The sequence below is a fragment of the Candoia aspera genome, chromosome 11, assembly GCF_035149785.1.
Source record: "Candoia aspera isolate rCanAsp1 chromosome 11, rCanAsp1.hap2, whole genome shotgun sequence".
NCBI lineage: Eukaryota > Metazoa > Chordata > Lepidosauria > Squamata > Boidae > Candoia > Candoia aspera.
Genome location: NC_086163.1, coordinates 16,980,031 through 17,002,467, shown reverse-complemented (window position 1 = coordinate 17,002,467; position 22,437 = coordinate 16,980,031). Strand labels below are relative to the sequence as shown.

Sequence of the window (22,437 nt, the reverse complement as noted above, 5' to 3'; positions counted from 1 at the left end):
TGCCGGATAGGAGCAAGTTACCTCTATCAATCTGCACTGGACCAGTGTGGTAGATTACAGTCCATAACTTGCAGTGAAGAAGCCTTTGTTCTGCAGTGGATTGATTCCGGAGGCTAATAAGGATATAGATAGAGATACACATGTATTTTTCTGTGTGTGTGTGTGTGCACGCACGTACACCTGCTCTGTTGTTCTTTGATCTTATGTTCTCAGTTCCCACTGGGTTGTTGCTTTGCCTTGTTAGCTTTCCTTTAGATCTAAATGTCAGTCATGCCAATTTGGAGTCCGCCCCATCAAGTTGTGTTGATATACAGGTAGTCCTCAATTTATGACCATTTGTTTAGCAACTGTTTGAAGTTACGACAGTGCTGAAAAAAGTGACTTATGACCAGTCCTCACACTTGCGACCATCACAGTGTTCCCCATGGTCATGTAATCAAAATTCAGGCAGGGGGCGACCAGCATGTATTTACGACAGTTGCAGCGACCTGGGGTCAAGTGATCGCCATTTGCGACCTTCCCAGGGGGCTTCCAACAAGCAAAGTCGGGGAAGCCAGATTCGCTTAATGGCTGAGTGATTTGCTTAACAACCATGTGATTCACTTAACAACTGTGGCAAAAAGGTCATAAAATTGGGTGTGACTCAACGATCACAATGCTTAGCGACAGAAGTTTGTTTGTTTGTTTGTTTGTTTGTTTATTTATCTAATTTATCCCTACCCATCTCCTCCCATCAGAGGCCTCTGGGCAGTTTACAACAAATGATTAAAACCATCAGAATAATAAAATACAATAAAAATACTATAAATAGAAATAAAAATAAAGAATAAAAATCCAAGCGATGAGAGATCTAAAACAGTCCAAGTGTGGGAGGAGTGGTCTATAACAACCATCCCCATGTAACTCTATTCCCCTCTCCACCCCAAGCGAGGCGGCAGAACCAGGTCTTCAGACTCCTCTGAAAGGCCAGGAGAGATGGGGCCAATCTCACCTCCGGGGGCAGCATGTTCCACAGGGCGGGAGCTACTGGGGAGAAGGCCGGCTTCCTGGACCCCGCCAGATGAAATTCTTTTACAGACGGGGTCCGTAGCATGCCCCCTCTGCATGATCGGGTGGGACGGGTTGATGTAATGGGGAAGAGGCAGTCCCTCAGGTAACCATGTAGGGCTCTAAAGGTAATAACCAACACCTTGAATTGGACCCAGAAGCAAACTGGTACCCAATGCAGCTCACGCAGCAGTGGTGTTACATGTGCCCTTCTGGGGGCACCAAAAACAGCTCGCGCAGCTGCATTCTGGACCAGCTGAAGCTTCCGGATACTTTTCAAGGGTAGCCCCATGTAGAGCGCATTGCAATAGTCTATCTGAGAGATAACAAGGGCATGAGTGACTGTTCGAAGGGCCTCCTGGTCCAGGAAGGGGCGTAACTGGTGCACAGCACGTAGCTGCACAAAGGCTCTCCTGGCCATGGCTGCCACCTGCTCTTCGAGCAGGAGCCGTGAGTCCAGGAGGACCCCCAAGTTACGTACCGGGTCTGTCTGGGGCAGTGCAACCCCATCCAGAGATGTTAATGTCCCGGATACAGAAGAACCATTAACCCACAGCCACTCGGTCTTACCAGGGTTCAGTTGAAGCCTGTTGTTCCCCATCCAGGCCCCCACAGCCCTCAGACACTCGGAGAGGGTGGTCACGGCATCACTTATTTCACCCGGGACAGAGATATACAACTGAGTATCATCAGCATACTGATGATACCTCATCCCATGGTGACGGATGATCTCACCCAGCGGTTTCATGTAGATGTTAAAAAGGAGAGGGGAGAGTACCAATCCCTGTGGCACCCCACAAAGAAGGGGCCGCAGGGCCGATCTCTCCTCCCCTATCAACACCGACTGGGATCGGCCCTGGAGGAAGGAGGTGAACCAGCGTAAGACTACGCCGCCCACTCCCAACTCCCTGAGCTGCCCCAAAAGGATACCATGGTCAATGGTATCGAAAGCTGCTGAGAGATCAAGGAGAGTGAGGATGGATGCACTGCCCCCATCCCGCTCCTGCCAGAGATCATCCATAAGTGCGACCAATGCCAAGTTGTGGTCCCAGCTGTAGTCATAAGTCAAGGACCTCTACTGTCTTTTGTTTCTCAGCTAGATTTGAATTTGGAAGGAATTAAGTTAAGATAGCTCTTAACTCTGTATTCTGGCACCCTGGGTGAAACCTTGGGCTCTAAATGGAGCTGGCAAATAAGATGACTATGCTAGACAGAATTTTCTGAAATATATCTTGATTATCCTCTACTGTAGTAGGAAAATTGCTGGAGGATAGCTTTAGTACCAGACAGAACTCTACATCCTCCTTTTCCTGCTATCAGTATTGCTAATAATATGCTTCATTACTCATGTTGCAGGAAGAAGTGAAGAATGAGATAAATATCATGAACCAGTTAAGCCATGTGAACCTAATTCAACTCTATGATGCTTTTGAGAGCAAGAACAACCTCACCTTAATCATGGAATAGTGAGTTGCAAAGTATCTTCAAAGTATTTTTCAGATCTTTCAAAGCCTGGAATTCTTGACCAGTTTGGTAGAAGTAGCTGGAAAGGTTGAGTGTTTCATAACACGAGAGGCTATATCATTAAATAAGTATTATAATTTTTAAAGGGAAATATGAGCAAACAGACCAATTCAAGCCATGTGAATTCAAAATATGGATTCTTGGGACTTATTCAAGAAAGAAAAGAATGAAAACTAGTTACCATGCTAGCAGGGAATTATGGAGATGTAGTCCTAGCATATTTGGAAGGCTTCAGATTGGAAACCTCTAATAAAGGGGTAACAGCGTTTGACTAGTCAGGGTCTCCAACTCATCTCCCAGCCTTCTGAACATCTGCAGAAGGCAATCTGATGATATCACTGGAAAGGGAGTGGCCAAACATGTTCTGGCCACTTTTTGGACCTTGGAAGGGGGGTTAATGCCCCAATTCCCTTCCTTTAAACCAACACAAAACCAGGCTAAAATCACAGTGCTGAAATTCAACTATTTTGCCACCAGGTGTCATTACTGCAGTTTCAGGAGACCACAGTGTGGGGTCTGAATATAGCCTGGGAAGCATGAACTGATCATTCCTGCTCCAGACTAAACAAACTTGAGTTGACTTCTCAGCCTCACCAGTTAAATTTTAGCCTCAGAGGTGTTTATTGATTAGTGAACCATAAGGTATTTATTTCTTTAGAGAGTTGATATGCCTCCTGTCTCACAAAAGTGACTCTGGGTGGCAAACAGAGATTAAAACAAAAACCACAACATGAAACCCACAGTGCCCGAGGTTCCAACAATACACCTCAGTCACAAAAAGAAAACACATCAACAATAGCAGACCTTGACTGACCTCCTGTCCCAAATGCACGGGGAAACAGCCAGATCTTACAGCCCCGCGAAAGGCTACGAAGGCCGGGGCCATCCGGTATGATCTGAGAACTCTTGCCAGGGAATGAACCTCACTGAACTCAGAGGACCTTCTTTCTGAGCAAACATGCCTGGGATTGAGTTGTATAATATACAGTAGTTGGGAACTCTTATTTGACCCTTACCTTCTTGCAGTTACTGTTCACTAAATCTGGGACATGGTACACTCTGATGTAAATTAGCCATGCTAATAAGTCAGTGGCGTGCAGGTTCCTTCTGGCCGAGGGTAATGCACGAAAGACGTCAGAGTCAGAATAAACAAAGGGGTTGGATCTGACAATCTTAAATATGACTTGTTTTAACAGCTACGCTGATGATGTCCATTGGTTTGGATGAATTTCCCCCTTCTATTGCAATTAAAAATTACAAGTCAGTGGCAATGTATGGAATGCGGGGAGGGGTTGCCACTGCCAAGGTCTTTTGAGGGAGGGTGGAGGGAGGGAACACATGTCATTGTCCACCTCGGTAATAATTGTCCTTGTCCCTGCCTTTTGTTGCTCCGCCAGTGTTGATGGTGGTGAGTTATTTGACCGGATCATAGATGAAAACTACAATCTTACTGAGTTGGACGCTATCTTGTTTACCAAACAAATATGTGAAGGAATATACTACCTGCATCAACAGTACATCCTTCATCTTGATCTGAAGGTATGTTTGGGACCTACTACCAATATGGCTTTAAATCCAGAGCAGGGAACATTGTTGGGCTTATGCTTTGGAACGTGATTTTAGCCACATGGAAGCAGAGATGTAAAGATGCTATTGGATAGGATGAGCCAGATTTGGGGCTTAATTTCCCTCGCCCTCTTTTTTCTTTTAAAGGTAAGATTAAAAAAGACAGACACGCTTCTCCCCATATTGTTCAGTTGAAAACTGGCTGATAATTATGTATACTACTGTTTATTTAATGAGCTGCTGCTGGATTTCAGTGGTGCAACCTTGCAAGGCTTTGGGATCCCCCAGAGGACTGTGTGAGGTAGGGCTGTAGATTGTCCACTTATGCCTGAATCATCATCCCTCCCACTACCGGCACTGAGTCTATGAGTGCCCTGCAAAACACAGATTAAACAGCATGCAAGAGCAGAAAAAAAAAACATTGACATCTCTCCCCACTGTTGTTACATTTTGTGGTAGGCTTTCTCTTTCAAGATATGTTTGAATGGGGGGAAGAGAAGGTGGCTCTGCCTCCATGCAATGGCCCTGCAAAGTAGGTCGGGCTGAGGAGTGGGGGCTGGACTGAGTGGGAAGTCAAGCTGGGTCCCATCACTTGAATCATCTCATCATATCCTGGGCTCCTGTATGGTAAAAATGGATTCTGGAAAGGGATTGTAAAGCTGGGTTTAAGCTTGTCCTCTTTCTTCATTTGTAGCCTGAGAACATACTTTGTGTGAGTCACACTGGGAACCAGATTAAAATAATTGATTTTGGATTGGCAAGGAGGTAAGTCCCCCCCACTTTATGTTTTGTTGATGTTTTCTTCAATCCTTTAGCATCTAATGTTGTAGACTATAAATATTTTGTGATCTCGCCTGGAAGTTCACTGAAATGCCGCCTATTGCCATGGTGACGATGGTTTCGCTCAAAAAGCACTTCTTACTGGAATGTGCCTGCTATCACAATATTTTTGCACACTGATGCCTATATTGCTTATCAACTCATCATCTACCCCCCACCTGCTCTACACTCACCACCCGTCTGTTTCCCTTTCTCATCTTTGGCCAAGGTACAAGCCTCGTGAGAAGCTGAAAGTCAATTTTGGCACACCCGAATTTTTGGCTCCTGAAGTTGTGAACTATGATTTTGTGTCATTCCCAACGGATATGTGGAGTGTAGGCATCATAACATACATGCTGTGAGTAAACTTTGTTTTTCAAGGAACAGGAAGGAAGGGAATGGGGCAATTCTCAACAACTGCTTTGTAGGGAAGACCAGGACACAACCAGAATTTTAGTGGGCCAGAATTGCAGAAGTTGGCTAGACCTCTCAGGGAGTTGCTCTTTTGGTTACCTTTATGACATGATGGTTGGGAAGAGAGAAGGTTGAGTATAAGTAGCATAAAGGGAACATTTCTTCTAATTAAGGCTGGGAAGAATTTAACCTAACTGTGATTGAAGTCAATTCTGCACATAATTCATTCTAAAATCCTGTTGGTCACTCAGACTTGGGCTATGCCCAGATGCTGCCCATAGGTGAACTGCCATTGATTACAGCACATGTAGCTAGGTTTTGCGCAGCAGCATGCCAGATCCACCAGACCTTGATGGGCCACGTTCCTACTACACAGATGGACTTAATGTAATTAATGTAATGTAATGTAAAAGGTGTTGGTTATCACCTTTAAAGCCCTACATGGCATGGTCCAGGTTACCTGAGGAACCGCCTCACTCCCGCTACATCAACCCGTCCCACCCGGTCAGGCAGAGAGGGCATGCTACGGATCCTGTCCATGAGGGATTGCCGATTGGCAAGATCCAGGAGGAGGGCCTTCTCTGCCGTGACCCCCAACCTTTGGAATAAACTACCCCCAGAGGTGAGCAGGCCTCCACTCTCCCAGCCTTCAGAAAGGGAGTTAAGACCTGGCTATGCCACCTCGCTTGGGGCGAGGGGGGGATAGTTGATTGTGGATGTGGCTGGTACCGTGATGCAGCCCTGGTAAATTTCATTAAGACCTTCTTGGACTTCATATTTTATATTTTACATTTTATATTTATCCATTTTATAATGCATTCTTATTCTTTTGTTCATTGTAAACCGCCCAGGGTTGTCGTTGCACGAGATGGGCAGTGGAGAAATTCAATCAATCAATCAATCAATCAATCAATAAATAAGGTTTTAGATATTATCATTTTTTTTGGTGATTTTACGTATTATCACACTTTACATGAATTTTAGATACCTTCACATTTTTGTAATCTTAGAAGTTATTACATTTTATATAATTTTAGATAGTACCTTATAACCTAGACACAGATTACTCCTTCTGGACTTTGCTCATGGATTCTAGTCAGGTTGTTTTATAGATGTATTTTAAGTTTGTCTTAACTTTTATTTACTATCTCTTAAGATAGATTTATAAATACTCACAGAGCATTCATGGACACATTGCTTGTGCTGGTCTACACTGTAATAAACTGACTGACTGACATCCTGAAGTCTACTTTTTGATTATTTTGGACATACTGACCGAGTAATAATAATTAATATAGAACAATTCCAAGAACTCTATTTAATTTTGATTACATGTAAGTGAAAAGAAATCTGATTTAAGTTCTTCTCTTAACTCTACTAGTTTTTTGGAGTGTGACCCTTGGCAGACTAATTGTTGTTCTTGTGCTGGTCAACTTGTGTGCCTTTCTTTATGTTAAGTATGGCTGTACAGATTGTCCCTTGTCTCAACAGTGGCAGCACTTGGCTTATCTTGTCTGGGCTTGGAAGCTAGCAAACATTCATATCATTGCCAAGAAAATTGCATGGTTGTGACTATGTGGTCATCAGAAGTTGAGCTCTTCATGAGGACAACTTCACCTTAATACATTTTCCTCAAAGAGTTGCATTTTGACCCCTTCTCCAAGCAATTGGAGCTCTTGCCTCCAAGTTGTGGATTAGCTGCAAAGCACAAAGCATCTCCAAGCAACGTCTTCTTTCTATTTTAGGGTCAGTGGCTTGTCGCCTTTCCTTGGAGAAACTGACGCAGAAACCATGAATTATATTGTCAACTGCAACTGGGATTTTGATGCAGAAGCATTTGAACAAGTGTCAGAAGAGGCAAAAGACTTTGTTTCCAGACTTCTCATAAAGGAAAAAAGGTGTTATTTGCTATGGTGTCTTATCCCAGCTGGTTCCAGATCTTTCAGTCCCTCCCCTATGCACACATACACACACCCAGCCTTGTTATTATTATTTAGTGAATTGATGTGTGTTGTCTGAACCCAATCAATCATGCTCTATTCCACAAACCATGGCTTAAGATGTACAGATCAGACTAATGTGTGCATGTGTGTATGTATAATGAAGGAAGGCATGCTCTGCATTGCAACCTGCCCCTTCACAAGTTCTTTTTCTCCCTTTTCTGGTCCTGATACTACAGTGGCAGAATAAGTGCAGCCAATTGCTTGAAACATGAGTGGTTGACCAACCTGCCTGCCAAGGCTAAGAAATCAAAAGCTCGCTTGAAGTCCCAGATGCTCCTAAAGCGATACATGGCCCAGAAGAAATGGAAGGTAAATGCCACACTGGCTCCCCCTTTCTTCCTGAGCACAGCTCACAGTGCCTGTTGTTGCCCATCAATTACAGCTAACATGGACTGCCCCAGAAGGTAGTCTGTGTTAGTATGGCACTAATTAGCTTACTAGATTTTAGCAGCTTGTTGTGTATGGTCTGTTTATGATTTTAGTGGGTCCTGCAAGCTCATACAGTTTAATCAGATACTTCATCATTAAATTAACTGGGGATGAACATGTCCTAAGTCAGCAGGTGATGGAACTTGACCAACCTTGTTTGCGCTCAGAAGCAAAGGAGGATTAGACCTGGTTAACCCCTGGATATAAGTCCCCCAAAAGACTATCAGGCCTATAGGCTAGACTGGGAAGCTCTATATTTTTGCCAAAAATGTAGTCATGAGTCAAGATTGACTCAAGAGCATCTTAATATTACTTCATATTAATGAAATAATATTAAGCTCAGAGTCCCTCTTCTGGGGGCAGATGGGTGGCAGTACAAATTTGAGAAACAAATATTAAGCATGTCATGAAAATTCATCTGTAGTGACTGTTTTAGAAACAGACTTAAACTCATGGTGGATAAGGCTAATGATGGTTACTAAGGATAGCATGACAGCCAGTTTGGTATAGTGGTTAAGGCACCAAGCTAGAAACTGGGAGACCATGAGTTCTAATCCCACCTTAGGCACGAAGCCAGCTAGGTGACCCTGGGCCGGTCACTTTCTCTCAGCCCTATGAAGAAGGGAATGGCAAACCACTTCCAGAAAACCTTGCCAAGAAAACTGCAGGGACTTGTCCAGGCAGTCTCCAAGAATCGGACACAACTGAACAGAAAAAAAAAGAAAAAAGGATAGCATATGCAGCGATTTGCAGTATGGCCTGAGAATCAGCCCCTGGAAATTAATAGCAGGAATAGAGGTAGTGCCTCACATCCTGCTTGTTATCTTCCAGAAGGCATCTCAGCCACTGTAGGAAATAGGATGCTGACAAAACCTGGAATGGCCAAATGTGGCCCCGCAGAAGCTGTTGGACTCCATTCCCCTATCGGCCCTAGCACCTATGATCAATGGGATCATAGGAAGAGGGAGTTGCAGGCCAGCATCTGGAGGGCTGCTCTCTTCACCATTTACTTTTGAACTAGACAGACCATTGATCTGATCTAGCCTGATTTGTGTTCTTATGAAACTCAATGATTGTCCGTTATGTTTGAATCTGGCTTCTCCTGTACAAAAATATTTACTCTTTGGGGTTTCAATTGCCTTTTTAGCAGCATTGTAATTTGGTTGCTGATGGCCAAATGTGGAATTTGCTCCATGAGAAACAAAGGATGTTAGGACTGTCCTCTGGGGAGGGTTCCAGTCTTGGCATTGTCACCATGTGCCGCTTTTTCCCTTGATCACATCAACACTTTGCATTTCCAGATGACTGTAGGTACCAGCAGGCTAGTTTTAAGCAGCAGATGTGCTTGATCAAGCAGCTGAAGATGCATGCTGAACATGATGAGTATACAGCTGGTCTAAGGGCCTAGGTGGTGTTGAGTATGTAAAAACAGACACTTGGGCAGGGATCTCAAAAATCTCTATGGACGTGAACGCTATCATGAAGTTACATTCCCAAGCTGTAGGGATCTTACAAGAGTCTTGTCATTTCAACATTTTCCCTTCTTTTACAGAAACACTTCCACGTGGTGACAGCTGCCAACAGATTGAGAAGATTCCCTAGCATGTCTGAGACTCCTGCTGCTGAAGATAACTGAGACTTGATGATTTTAGTGATCAGTCCATTTCTACCTGTTTCACATTAAGATTTCTTTCCTCTTCTTCCTGTGTTGTATACCCACCAGCCTGCTTAAGCTGCTGCCCCGAAGCCTAAGAAGATACAGTGAGACTTCCGACACCAAGGGAAGACTGACTGGGTGGTCTTACAACCTGTCACTTGCAAGGGAAGAGGAGGAAAAATGCTTGACTTATACCTCTTAGACTTTCATTTCTGTAATTATACATTAGTGATTAGCAATGGCCTTTTCTGCTGGGGACCGGCTGTCTTATTTTTAAGAACGTTATGGTTTGAGAACGTCAAGTCATGGTTGGAAGGTTTAACTTCAGGCGGAAGATGTAGCTTCTCCGGGGGTTGTGCTATTTTTTTTTCCTGAGTTCAGTATTTTTGCTTTGAAAATAGAACTTTGGGTAGCGATCAATAGCTTTAAAAACACTTGCTGAGCATATTGGTATTCGTCACCTTTTATACACTCATTTATGGCTTCTCTTTTGCTTAACGTTCCTAACCTTTCTTAGAATCAGATTGAGCCTGAGATGAGCCATGTAATTGTTTGCCACTGTCCATGACCCCATCAGGATGTCAGCTTGGTGTTTTGTGGGAAAGGGGAGATACAAATAAAATGACTTAAGGGCTGTTACCCCCAACAGAACAGAAGTTGCTGACAATGGGGTGGGGGGTGGGTGGGGGGTGGGGGGGGGGCTAACAACAGAATTTAAACAGCATAAACTGTTAAAAAAAACCTCAGTAATAAAACTTCATAAACTTTCAGAACCAGGAAAGATTTTCACATTTAGAGAGACGTGAATATGAAGATGTAGATCCAAGCATGCGAAGCATTAACATGGAGAACCTCTTTAAGAGTTTCCAGGAGAAACTCTTAGGTTAAGTAGGCTCACACATTGTATTAAACTATGATTTATTAAATAAACCACAATCACTGGGTTCACACAATATGTTAACCAAGACCTGACCAACCACATTATGGATTAATGCAATGTGTAAATCTGTTTAGTCATTTCATTTTGTCCATAGAATAGCTAGCAGTTGTTTCTATATTGTGCACAAACTGCTTGGAAGATGCTTGTCCAAGTACCCTAAAAATATAATCTAAAGCAGTCTAGCCTGAAGCTTTCACTCCCACTTCAACAGGCAGACTAGATAAACCCTATCTTCAGTGGTAAAAAGAAACACCATCAGATTAAACAGCTGATTGATTGATATTGTAGGTGAGGTTCAGATCTGAAAGACTTCTGAAACTATCTTCATCCACACCTGCAAATGTATGCCTCTTGGGCAATATACATATTTCAACAGCAATGCAGTTTATTTTTACTACATTTTTACTCCACTCTTTATCCAAAGCAGCTGGTGGCAGTATTAAAGATATCATTTCATTTTTTAATATTAATAATCCTATTAGGTGGAGCTCGGCTGAGAAACGAATTGATCCAGGAAGTCTTGTGATGAAGTTGAGATTTCAATTCAATCTACTCTTGTTAAAATGGCATCCTCTTGGCTGTGTTTTTACTTTTTTTTTTTTAATGTTGACCTGGGGCTGTGTAAATGTTCCTTGGAGCTGAATTTCTGCATTGATTCAAACACTACATCAGCTCCTTGCAAACTGATTTGGAAAGACTTGGACCTGACTGGACAATTTGATGGTGCACTGAGACACTGGCCGAATCCTTGGCCTGAATTCAGTTTGAGGTCTTGCTGACATGTCTGTTTCTCTCTCACCATCTAAATCAGTGTTTCTCAACCTTGGCCATTTTAAGATGTGTGGACTTCAACTCCCAGAATTCCCTAGCCAGTGTGCCTAAACACCTAAATGATCAACCAATTGCCCACTCTACTCATTTATGATTACGGTATCATCATGGATACATCAGTGGGAAAAACAGATGTCTAATTCAGAAACTGACATCTGGATTTATAAAATGAAACAACAGATTATAGCAGCAGAAATAAACTTTATTGATGCTTCCAGAGAAAGCCATGATAAAAAAAAAGATAAACAAGCAAACTTGAGTGGCTCCAATCTTAAAAAGGGTTCTTAAATGGGACATTAAATATTCTGTATTGTTGATTATGTGACTCCCACTAGTTAAACAAGGAAGAGAACAGGCAATTTGGATTTAGATATATTCTTAATCTACGCCTCTTACAGAATAGTTAACTGCCATTTTATTTAATGGTTAATTGTTGCTACAACTGATGTGGAAATATCTTGAGCCTCATGAGATAATCTTAACTACAGTTCCATCATGCAAAAACAGGGCTCTCATCTTGCTGAAGTATCAAAAAGCTGAACACATTTAAAAGCAGGTATACCCAGGCTTCAAGGCGGCCTATTCAAGGAATTCAAGTTTCAGAGTTTCCCCCCCCAACAGACTAGTTCTCAAGGCTGACATAAGCCAAAAGTTAGGCCTGTCTTTTGCACTCACCCAGAGGAATAACCTGAGGAGTGGGATGAAAGACAGGCTGGTTCCTTTAATCCCTGTTGTGTAGTGCTGTTGGCTTGAAAGTCTGCCGGTATAAAAAAATCCAAGATGTTTGTTTTTTGGATATGCTCCACTCACACACTGTTTTTTTGTGATTTTGCAGCATTTTCTAAGATTCTTTGTTTCCATTCTTCATAGTCTTCTTTAGGCTCAATTTCATTTTTTGGACGCTTGCGAGGGACCTCTGCTTCCAGAACTAATGAGGAATGAATAAATGAATAAGTGAGGTTCGCAGAAGCAGCTCTTATGATACACTGTAAAGAAACACATTACTGGATCCCCCTAGCTTGTCAAGAACTTTTTTGCTGAACCTCTAGCTGGTATTTAAATACATTTTTTGGAATAGATTCGGATGAGTGACTCGGGCACTATAACTTGGATGTTACGAGATGAGGATGACTCCTACGATTCAGGTGGAAGATTAATGCTTTGTTTGTTGGCCACTGGAGGTTGTATGAGCTACTGACTTTGCTGAGTAAAGGGAAAAACTTCATATTAGTGTTCTCCAACCTGATGACCTCTGGAATTCTGGACTTCAGTACCTGGAGTTTCAAGCCAGGATGGAATTCCGTGTTTTGGCTATGAAAGCTGGGAATTATTTGAGGATAGCGGGGTAGGGATATTCCCCAGATGAGGAACCTGCCTATAAATAGGCCCCTCTTATAGCATGGTTCCTTTTACCTTCTTCCTTTGCAAGATCTTCAAGTAAGGATTTCTGAGGTTCAGCACGCTTCATCGACAATGAATCACTTTCTCCTTTAGAAGAAGAGGAAAATATCTTTAAAAAGTTTAGGCAACCTTTGGATGCACAATGGCAACATTCAGGTGAATAAGCCACAATGGATAAACTGAACTGGGGAACTGGTGGTACTTCATAGCAAACTGGGAGCCACAGTCCAGAACACTGTCAACTCAAGGTGGTGAACAAATCTAATACTCCTGCCACCTATTTTCCCCACAATAATCTTATGGGGTGGGTTGGGCTGAGGGAGAGTGACTGGTCTAAAGTTACCCACCCAGTTATTAGCTCTCCTTTCTTTCTTCAGCTGAAACTAGAGATAAAAAGTTGATTCCAACTTCGGAAGAAAAACCTTGGGCCAAGTAAATGGCCGAGTTCTCATACTGTTCTAAAGTTCAAATAAGGTTTGCTACATTAGATATGGTCACACACTTCTATAAACTATGGCTTACAAATCACAATAGCTAAGTTTGCCCACCATGCAAAGTTCAAATCAAACAAGCCATTTTCTAGCTTATGATATTTGAAGCTGGCCTATGGCTTGGTAACCAGAAATGGGCTGAAGACAGTCAGTTGCCTATATCTCTGTTTAGGGACTATGTGCTGGCTGGGGGATTCTGGGAGTTGAAGTCCACGCTTCTTAAAGTTGTCAAGGTTGAGAAACACTGTTTTAGACTATACCTGCCCCCAAACACAAGGAATGCTAGGGACTAGAAAAATAGTAATCAAAGGTTTCTTGAATTGCTCTCATCACCCCATTTGACAATTAGTCAGATTTATTTTGCTTCTTTCACCCCAAATGAGGAAGGCTTATGAAGAGCTGACAAACTCTGAAGATAAGAGGACCTTGCTGGATAGTGCCGAGGAGCTGGTATTGGGGGCTGTGGGGCAGATGCTTGCTCTCACTCCAAGAGGCAGAGGGAAGCCATCCATTCATGCCAGCTTGGTAGGGCTGTTGGACATTGTTAGGCCTCTAGTTACTCCAGGTGACCGTGGGGGGAATGAAGAGGGTATTGAGATGGTTGGGCAGTTAAGCTGATTGGGAGGAAGGCACCAAGGGCCAGGTCAGAAGCATCCTAAAGAACTGGTAGTCAGCCAGTTGGACATCTGTGGGATCAAGATGTGGGAGAGGTCCCTATGTTCTAGGGGAGGGAGAAGAGGTTGGGAGGGGAATGGCACTCCAAAGGGGGAAGAGCAGGCAATAACATCAAAGGGGTGATAGGCAGGGGAGATATGGAGACATGGGGCAGGCTACTCTTGGAGAAAGTGGGCATATATATTGTGTATTAATTTGGCCCTCCACCACCCTTGCTCAATCACCAGACTCTCAGTGACCTAGGCTTTCAGCTGCCACTACTGAGGGCCAGGAGGGCACGTCACAAAGCCTCCCTCACCCATTATTTGATAGTGAATGAGAGGCAAGTATACCCAAAACACGGCTGGGCACAGAGGGGAGAGCTCCCCTTTCAGAAATGTGTCCATGTAAGACTGCTACTTTGCGAGCTGCGCTGGCTTTCTATAGGTGAAAGGTGCCAATCTGAGGGGCTGGTGATCACCTATGAAAGCCTTTATGGCACAAGCCCAGGTTTTGCAGAACTGCCTGTCTCCAATTATGTCTGCCCATCCCATGAGATCCAAGCTGACATGCTTGAGTTTCCTTGGAACAGCATATCCCGAGGGATCCAGATGCCCCCAACCTTGCTGGGCTTCCATAAAGCTTTCAAAACATGCTTTTCCCTCCAAGCGCTGGACATTAGATGAGCCTGTTTGGGAAAGCGGCTCAGGATCACGAGAGCCAGTTTGGTGTCATGGTGAAGGTGCTGGCCTAGAAACCAGGAGACTGTGAGTTCTAGGCCCCCTTCAGCATGAATGCTGGCTTGGTGACTTTGGGCCAGGCCCTCTCTCTCAGCCCAACCTACCTCACAGGGTTGTTGTGGGGAAAATAGGAGGAGGAAGGAGTATTAGGTGTGTTTGCTGCCTTGAGTTATAGAGTATATAAAAAGGGCGGGATAAAAACATGATGATGATGATAATAATGGATGTTATGTGTGTGGCCTCTTCTTGTGCTGTTTTTATATTGCATGTTGTAATTCTTTTATGTTAGTGGCCCAGAATCAGACTTTACAAGTTGGGCCACCACCACAAATTGTTTAACTAAACAAACAAACAAACAAATTTATTTATTTCAAACTTGCCTTTCTGCTTTATCTGCCCCCTTTATACATTCAGGCACCTCCCGTTCTCTAGTTTTCCAACCAAAGGTTTACAAAAAACATGAATCCAATTTTCACAAGTTGCAAAAAGCGAATCAAGACAGAAAAGCATAAAGAAAGCCATACGGTTGATTTGCTGGCTAATCTTCTCTAACTGGGTGTGGAGACGGTCAAATACAGTTTTCTTCACCCCAGATACAGCCACCATCTTGGTTTTATCCACTTTAAGTTTCAAGTATCTGCAATGAGAAGATTAGATTCGTGAGAAAATCCTCTTGCCCAGTGATTTAAACCTACCCCGTAACAGCTGCTGCTACTATCAAATCACTCAATTAGAAGCTCCCAGTTCTAATTTACATCCCACCAGGTTTTTATCGCTAACAAGCAACAACTGTGGGCAATCAACCAAACATCAAAAAATCCGGTTAGCTAGATACGCCTCTACTGAAAAGCATCTCTTCTATATAAATCTCCAATATGGTTTAGGGGTGTGTGTGTGTGTATGTTTGTTTGTTTATTTAACCTTCAGGTTCCTTTGCATTGTTCCAATTTCCAAGAGTTTGCTTTTCCTACTTTGGGTAAAACAAATATCCTTACCCCCATCTACTCAATCTCACCATTGCAAGAAAATGGAAAAGCAGCAAGAGTCACGTTCTGGAAGGCTGGTGTGAGCAGTGGTTTTTTAGCTTTCTCAAAGGCCTATCATTTATTATTATTTTTTAGGGAACGTCATTTTTCCATGCTATCTATGATTCTCTACACCTTTCGCTCCAAACAGGTGCTTGTAACTCCTCCAGAAGGTCCTCTCTTTAGAGTTCCACCACAGGAGTCAGCTGGCGTGCATGTAGCAGAACAATGTGGAGGATGGATCAGGTTCTGAACGGGGTATCCATTTTTAGACATTTCCAATTCTCCCAATTCCCAAACACTGTCCTCACTCGAAGCGAATATTTGTAGCTCAGGGGTGAACTGTGGAGTCCTTGGTGCTCTCTGAGCCTTGTTGTAACAGCCACTACGTAGGACAGACGGGCAGAAGACTAGCAGAGTGCGTCCAAGAACACCAACTAGCAGTCAGAAGACATGATGAGAACTCCTTAATCTCACCACACATGGACAGACTCAACCATAGTTTCAGCTGGGCAACTGTGAGCATCCTAAACCAAGCCAAATCCAAAAACGCCAGAGAATTCCTCGAAGCCTGGCACTCAGACAAAGCAGCCATCAACAGACAGATAGAGGTAAACAACATTTACATACCATTCAGAAGAGACAATAGAAAAGCCAAAAGACCAGTACACTCCCTTGCCAGCAATCAACACCCAGATATGCAAAAATCAATACTAGGATTAACACCAGACGAACCATCAAACAGCACAATACACCCTAATCAAGGAACTATTAACTCAGTCAATCAACCAAGCAGCAAACAGCCCAATCAAGGAACTCCCAAGGAGAGAAGAACACCTCCAACAACACAAGCAGGACAAACCATGGTATATAAACAGAGGGCAAGGCCTACTCCCTCTTCGCACTGAAGATGTTGCCTAGTCTGGCAATGAAATGTCTGCAAGAAAACAAGAAGGCTCAAAGAGCACCAAGGACTCCACTGTCCTCACTGTTTTCATCGGGCTTGTCTTCTCTGCATCAAGTTCTCCTACCCAACTGAAGCACGGGCTCTATCAAAAAACTGACTGGAAAGACTGTCTTTCTAGTTTTCATTCCTTTTGTGTCCAGTGCAAAACCTGACAAATGTTTATTTTTAAGGAATCTGACAAATAAGAGCAGACCATGAATCAACAATCCTTGCTAGACAAAAACTATTTTAAAACCAAACCACATGTTGAATTATAGCTGAGCCCCTCCACCGCCGCCCTAAATATTCCTGTGATGGGATATTTGGGGGAAGGGCTCCTCCATGTGGAAAGACTGGTTAGAAGCTGACATCAGACCCTGGACCTTAGGAAAACCCAAGAGCCTGTAAGTGCTGTAGTGAGACTACAACTGTTATGAGTATGGATGGTGAGCAGGAGGGGGCCCCTATCCAGGGGGGAAAATGCATGTGTAGTTTAGAGGCTTTGAACTGTCCTTCAAAGAAACTCAGAGCAGACCCACCTTGAGTTTTGGGGTTTATCTGTCTGGGTTTCCTACGCTCCTTCAGTTTGGTAGGATTTTCTGTCTACTATAGCAGTTAATAAACACTAGAGACAATCTCATCTCAGCGTGGTTTTTTGCTTAGGACAACAATTCCCATCATTCATGATAGTTGACTCTTTTGGCTACACAAGAGGAGAATTGAAGTCCTATAATTCAGCCTGTTTTAAACCTACCATCTTCATGCCATTTTCTGTGGACCCTTTGAACATTACAGGACACCACTGAATAAATCCCATGGTTCTCATCATGTATTTTGCTTCTGAATTAATTACAAGGATAAAACTATAGGGCAGTTTTCTTTCAGCACTGGCGTCATCCTCAAAATTGGAGGCCATGAGACTGGTAAAAAATTTAACTGGTAAATTTTTAGAAGAAAATTGGCCCATGGCACCAATAGCCTATCACATTCCATAATTTGCCCTTGATCTTCATCACAATCTGACTCCCATCTCTGTGGAACACACCTTAAATCAGCGTCCGGGATAAAATCAGTGTTCTTTCTTCCAAATGCAGATGTCAGCCCTCCCCACCATAAAATCAACCCAAGGGAAACTCTTTGGTAACACCTCTTCCAACTTTACCTGCAAGCAGTAAACAATGCCACAGTAGTGAATAAGGGTTTGGACAAATCAAGAGCCATCTGTTGAGTTTCTGGCAGGCTGGATTCATACCTGAAAGAGCAAACCTATTTACTGAAGTTTATTTATTATTAAATTTATACACCGCCCATCTCACTATAAAGTCCCAACAATTTTAATTCAACCTGAGATTCGGTTTATCTTTAGCTATGAAACCTTGCTATGTCTACTCTATAAACCCTTATACTATTGAATATTCAGGAAAATCCTTTTATTGACTCCATTGCTTATTCTTTCCTAATTTTAGATATGGCAGATGGAAAAAACTATCCAAACAGCTAAATATCTTTAATTATATTAGAGTGTCAGATCACTGGCCAAGGATTGTCAACTCCAGAGACAATCCACTTTGTGCTCTCTAGGTAACTTGAACTATAATCTTACAAAACTTGACTGTGATGGCTGAAGCCCCCCAATATGTAGCACAGAAGCATCTGAGATAACTAGATCTTTTAGCTCATCTACTTTGCTCAGTGATCATTCTCCAAAAGAGCTGTCCCCAATCTTGTTTGTGCTGAGAATGATGGATTTAGTTAAATACATTATGTAGGCCCACATATCCCACAGAAAACTTATAGGCAGTCCTCGCTTAACAACCATTCGTTTAGTGATGGTTTGGACTTACAACGGTGCTGAAAATAACCGACTTATGACGGGTCCTCATACACACCACTGTTGCAGTGTCCCCATGGTCACGATTTGGGCACTTGGCAACCGGGTCACATTTATGACCGTCAGTGTCAAGTGGTCACATGATCTCCATTTTCAACCTTCCCAGCCAGCTTCGGGCAAGCAGAATCAATGGGGAACTGCATGATTCACTTGACAACCACATGGTTTGCTTAATGCCCGCAGTGATCTGCTTAATGACCACTGCAAAAAGGTTGTAAATTGGGTCGGATTTGCTTAATGACCAACTTCACTTAGCAACCGAAATTCTGGTCCCAATTGTGATAATTAAGCGAAGATACCTGTATGTGGTCACTAACAGTTGATACCGGCTTGGTAGCACTTAATCATTCAAATTCCACACAATGGATGGGAGAAAGTTTTAACCTACCAATCTGTTTTTACAAGGAGATGCAGCTGGACATCTCTGGAAGGAAGAACTTTATAGAAACAAAATTCAAAAGTGATCATGGGGTGAATGGATTAAAAAGAGACCACACTGAATACAGTGAGAAAATACTGCATCCTGAGTCATTCTCTGAAAACCAGTCCTTATTTAAGGACTATCCCTGCACAGGAAGGAGATCTTAGAAAACATGGGAGACTCTTAAAGCTTAAAAAAAAGGATATTTAGAGGGCAACCACCTTTGCCAACATACAAAACCATCCAAAAGAGCTTGAAAAGGATGAAGCATGTTCAGCAACTGTGGAAAAGCAGTTGGCTGGAGGAGGGAAACAGAAACTTGGAAGGAAAATGGAGGATCCTACGCATGGCACAGCCTGGAGTGTTCTGAAGGAGCTGCACCATTTTAACAGGAAGCAGAAATGCTTCTTCAACACTCCCTACCTCTGCAGGATTTTTGATGCCAGATTTGCAGCCTCCACGCAGGAGAACTGAACTGCCACATCTCTGATGCCAAAGTTGGATTGCAGAGCAAGCAGGCTTTCAAAGGATCTCAAGTAGCGCTGGTAAGTGGTTCTGTTCAAGCCGGAGAGTTTCACAAAATAACTCTTTAGAGGAAAAACAAAGCAACAATGAAGTCTTTTCTCTTCCAAACCTGCACGTAGTCACTCACAAGCCACATTTGCTAAACAACATTTAGCAAAAGGTTATTTTATACAGCTTATACAGGTAGTCCTTGCTTAACAACCATTTGTTTACCAATGGTTTGGACTTATGATGGAGCTGAAAAAAAAAACAACTTACGACCAGTCCTCACATTTATGACCGTCTCAGTGTCCCCATGGTCATTTAATCATGATTTGGGCACTTGGCAACCGGTTCACATTTATGACCACTGTAGCATCCCGTGATCGCCATTTTCAACCTCCCTGGCTGGCTTCTGGCAAGCAAAATCACTGGGGAACTGCGTGATTTGCTTAACGCCTACAATGATTTGCTTAACAACTGCTGCAAAAAAGGTCGTAAAATCGAGTTGGATTTGCTTAATGACCATTTCACTTAGCCACCAAAATTCTGCCCCCAGTTGTAGTCATTAAACAAAGACTACCTGTAGGCACAAAACCAGTTTTGGCTCATCTATTATCAGCTTCATGGCATGGGATAGGCAACCATTTAAATCTTTAAATTCATCCACAGCACTGTTCCCAGGCTGACTTTTATTAGATTATGTTTAAAAGGCTGGTTGCCTCCCAAAGTTCATGATAAATAATGGAATTGACAAAACGATGCCCCAGTCTAGCAAACTCTTGTGTCAGGGGAAAAAAGGTTCATGTATCTTTTGTAAGTTAGTGAATGGGATGCACTAGCCAGTTTGGTCTAGTGGTGAAGGCACCAGGCTAAAAACTAGGAGACTGTGAGCTCTAGTCCCGCCTTAGGCATGGGTGACCTTGGGCCAGTCCCTCTCTCTCAGCCCAACCCACTTCACAGGGTTGCTGTTGTGGGGAAAATAGGAGGAGGAAGGAGTATTAGGTATGTTCCCCACCTTGAGATATTTATAAAAACAATAAAGGCAGGATAAAACCTTAAAAAAAAATCAAGCAAACCCTAAGTGTGCAAGTTCTCTTGCGTAGAAGGCCACAGCATCCCCCTTTTTCTTAACCCCCCACAAACCAGGGTTTCTCAGCTGGGGTTCCATGGCAACCTAGGGTCCACAAGAGGTCACTAGGGGTTCCCTAGATCACAATTTATTTAAAAAAATATTTCAAATGCAGGCAACTTCACATTAAAGAGCTAAGTTTCGTTCTTTATTTTTAGTTTAAGAACACTGTTAATGCATAATACAGGCCTACTAATGAAACAAATATAATGATTTTGTAACTTCTGGCCCATATTTGAGCCTGAATGGGCAGGGGTTCCCAGAGGCCTGAAAAATAGGCTGCCCCAAACTAAATTATTTAATACTCTGTGTGTGTGTGTGAGAGAGATTCACAGCAATAAAAACCCATGAACAGCTTGTTATTCCTATCCTATTTTCCATCAGCTAGACATCTACAGAAACACCATCGCCTAATTCTCAAGCTTCCCTAAAGATTTCTGCATAAAACAGCAATGCAAAGGAAAACAAAGCAACACATTTGGGAAGGAAATGGCAAGCCAATATCATTTAAAATCAGATTTTTTTTTTACTTTGTCCACAGGATTCCCTGTGAAGGTAGCAGCCAAGTCCAGGCAGATCACAGCACTGCCTGTGGGGCTCATCTGGGCCAGCAAGGGTGCACACTTAACTTGAGAGAGCCGCAGGTATTCCTCTGCTTTTCTGTAGAGCCACAAAGAGAAAAGGCCATTCATCAGTATGACAGGCAAGGGAACAGATGACTTCTGTGTTCACAGCTGTTTCATTGCAAGACCTAATCTTTAGCAATTAAATAATCCTCTATATACAGAAGATTATATCAGTTGGTGAAGGTTAAGGAAGAGCAATTATATTTTAACTTCTAGGAAACATCCTCAAGGAAGATGCTGAATTTGAAGGCCTCTGACCTCTGAGTCCCCTCCCTTTTTAATATCTAAAGCAGGAGTCTTTCTGATATTGCAAATTACAGTGCCCATTATTTGTAGCTGGGCTGGCCAACAGATTTACTACATTAATTATACTTCCAACTGATTCAATAAACACAGCACTCTGGCTGGGATATAACTCAGCTAAAAACATGCCACCCAAAACGGAACAGCATCAAAACCCACCTAGAAACTACAGCCTAATTAAGGGAAAAGATCATCCAAGCCATAAAGATAAATACATCTAGGAAGAAAATCACAGAAATAAAACCGGGCGACGTTCTAAAAGCCTCATTTTTCTAAATCGATAGGAGAATCAGAGGGTCTTCGCTAGACCTCGGAAAGGCAAACACGTGCAGTGAATCGCTGCAGAGGCCATCCTGAAGGGAAGCGCCAACAATCTGGACGATCTCAGATGGGTTGCGGGTTTTTATTTGTATTCTATTTTGGCCCACAGTGATTTATCCGGCACAGCTCAGGGAAACTTCCATAGCCAGAGGCAGTGTATCTCTCCTGAACCCCATCTTGCAGAGAGAAGGGCTGCCGCCTGGAGTCCATCCTTGCAAAGTATCTGGATGGGCGCAGAGGGGCAGCGGCGAAGCAGGAGTGAACAAGATCCCCATATACAAAGCCCTCCGGGGCGATGGACTACTGTTCCCATCATCCCCGGCCAGAAAAAAAGGGGGTACCGCTGGAGGTTATGGTTCCGCTATATCCAACTGCACCCCCTCCCGATCACCTGATAACTCCAGGCGTGCAGACCCCCAGCTTGGATGCCCAGCGCTGCAGGCTCTCTCGCTCCATTCCCGCCGCTTCTTTCCCGCGCTCCCGCAACCCCTTTCAACGTTCTCCCCTGGCCACGCCTCCTTCGAACGTTCCTGCCTTTCCCCGACGTTCTCACCCCGCCCACCAGCGCCTCCCTCCTTTCTGCGACGCGGCCGCTCCGTTTCCATCAGAAAGGAAGGGCGGGGGGGCGGGGAATGAAATCCGGAAAGGAAGCAGCCCTTGCACTTCGATTGGTTTCGCACCGCGTCCGTCGCCGTTCCTTAGCGTTCTGCCGGCCGTCGACCAATCAGAGAGGCGAGCAAAAGAGTGGCAGA

The 22,437-nt window shown here is 43.4% G+C and overlaps 3 protein-coding genes across 4 annotated transcripts in view; 2 read left to right on the top strand and 1 right to left on the bottom strand.

The window, feature by feature from the left end:
• MYLK3 (myosin light chain kinase 3) overlaps positions 1–9,950 on the top strand; it is a 29,669-nt gene extending 19,719 nt beyond the window's left edge. The window contains exons 7-13 of one of the 2 annotated variants that reach the window (XM_063312939.1): positions 2,404–2,513; positions 3,969–4,110; positions 4,832–4,902; positions 5,186–5,314; positions 7,116–7,268; positions 7,550–7,682; positions 9,355–9,950. In XM_063312939.1, coding sequence (XP_063169009.1) covers positions 2,404–2,513; positions 3,969–4,110; positions 4,832–4,902; positions 5,186–5,314; positions 7,116–7,268; positions 7,550–7,682; positions 9,355–9,438 — 822 coding nt within the window. In that variant the 3' untranslated portion in view covers positions 9,439–9,950. The remainder of the gene's footprint in view (positions 1–2,403; positions 2,514–3,968; positions 4,111–4,831; positions 4,903–5,185; positions 5,315–7,115; positions 7,269–7,549; positions 7,683–9,354) is intronic. The other variant, XM_063312938.1, reaches the window with a different exon arrangement.
• Positions 1–22,437, top strand: part of C11H16orf87 (chromosome 11 C16orf87 homolog) — a 399,243-nt gene that overhangs the window by 37,003 nt on the left and 339,803 nt on the right. The window lies entirely within an intron of this gene.
• On the bottom strand, positions 11,842–21,127 carry ORC6 (origin recognition complex subunit 6). Its single transcript, XM_063313106.1, has 6 exons — positions 20,966–21,127; positions 19,223–19,386; positions 17,650–17,739; positions 15,041–15,153; positions 12,644–12,718; positions 11,842–12,158 (listed from the first exon to the last, which is right to left on the bottom strand). Exons 1-6 carry the CDS (start codon positions 21,125–21,127, stop codon positions 12,037–12,039), a joined length of 726 nt encoding a protein of 241 aa, XP_063169176.1. The 3' UTR covers positions 11,842–12,036.

What these genes read in the sequence shown, in the direction of transcription:
- ORC6 (XM_063313106.1), bottom strand. Translation starts at nt 21,127, where the DNA reads ATGAATGGCCTTTTCTCTTTGTGGCTCTACAGAAAAGCAGAGGAATAC. An exon ending in GCATCAAAAATCCTGCAGAG is followed by an intron (nt 17,740 to 19,222) that starts GTAGGGAGTGTT and finishes TTGCTCTTTCAG; the next exon opens with GTATGAATCCAGCCTGCCAG. An exon ending in GCATTGTTTACTGCTTGCAG is followed by an intron (nt 15,154 to 17,649) that starts GTAAAGTTGGAA and finishes TTCTCATTGCAG; the next exon opens with ATACTTGAAACTTAAAGTGG.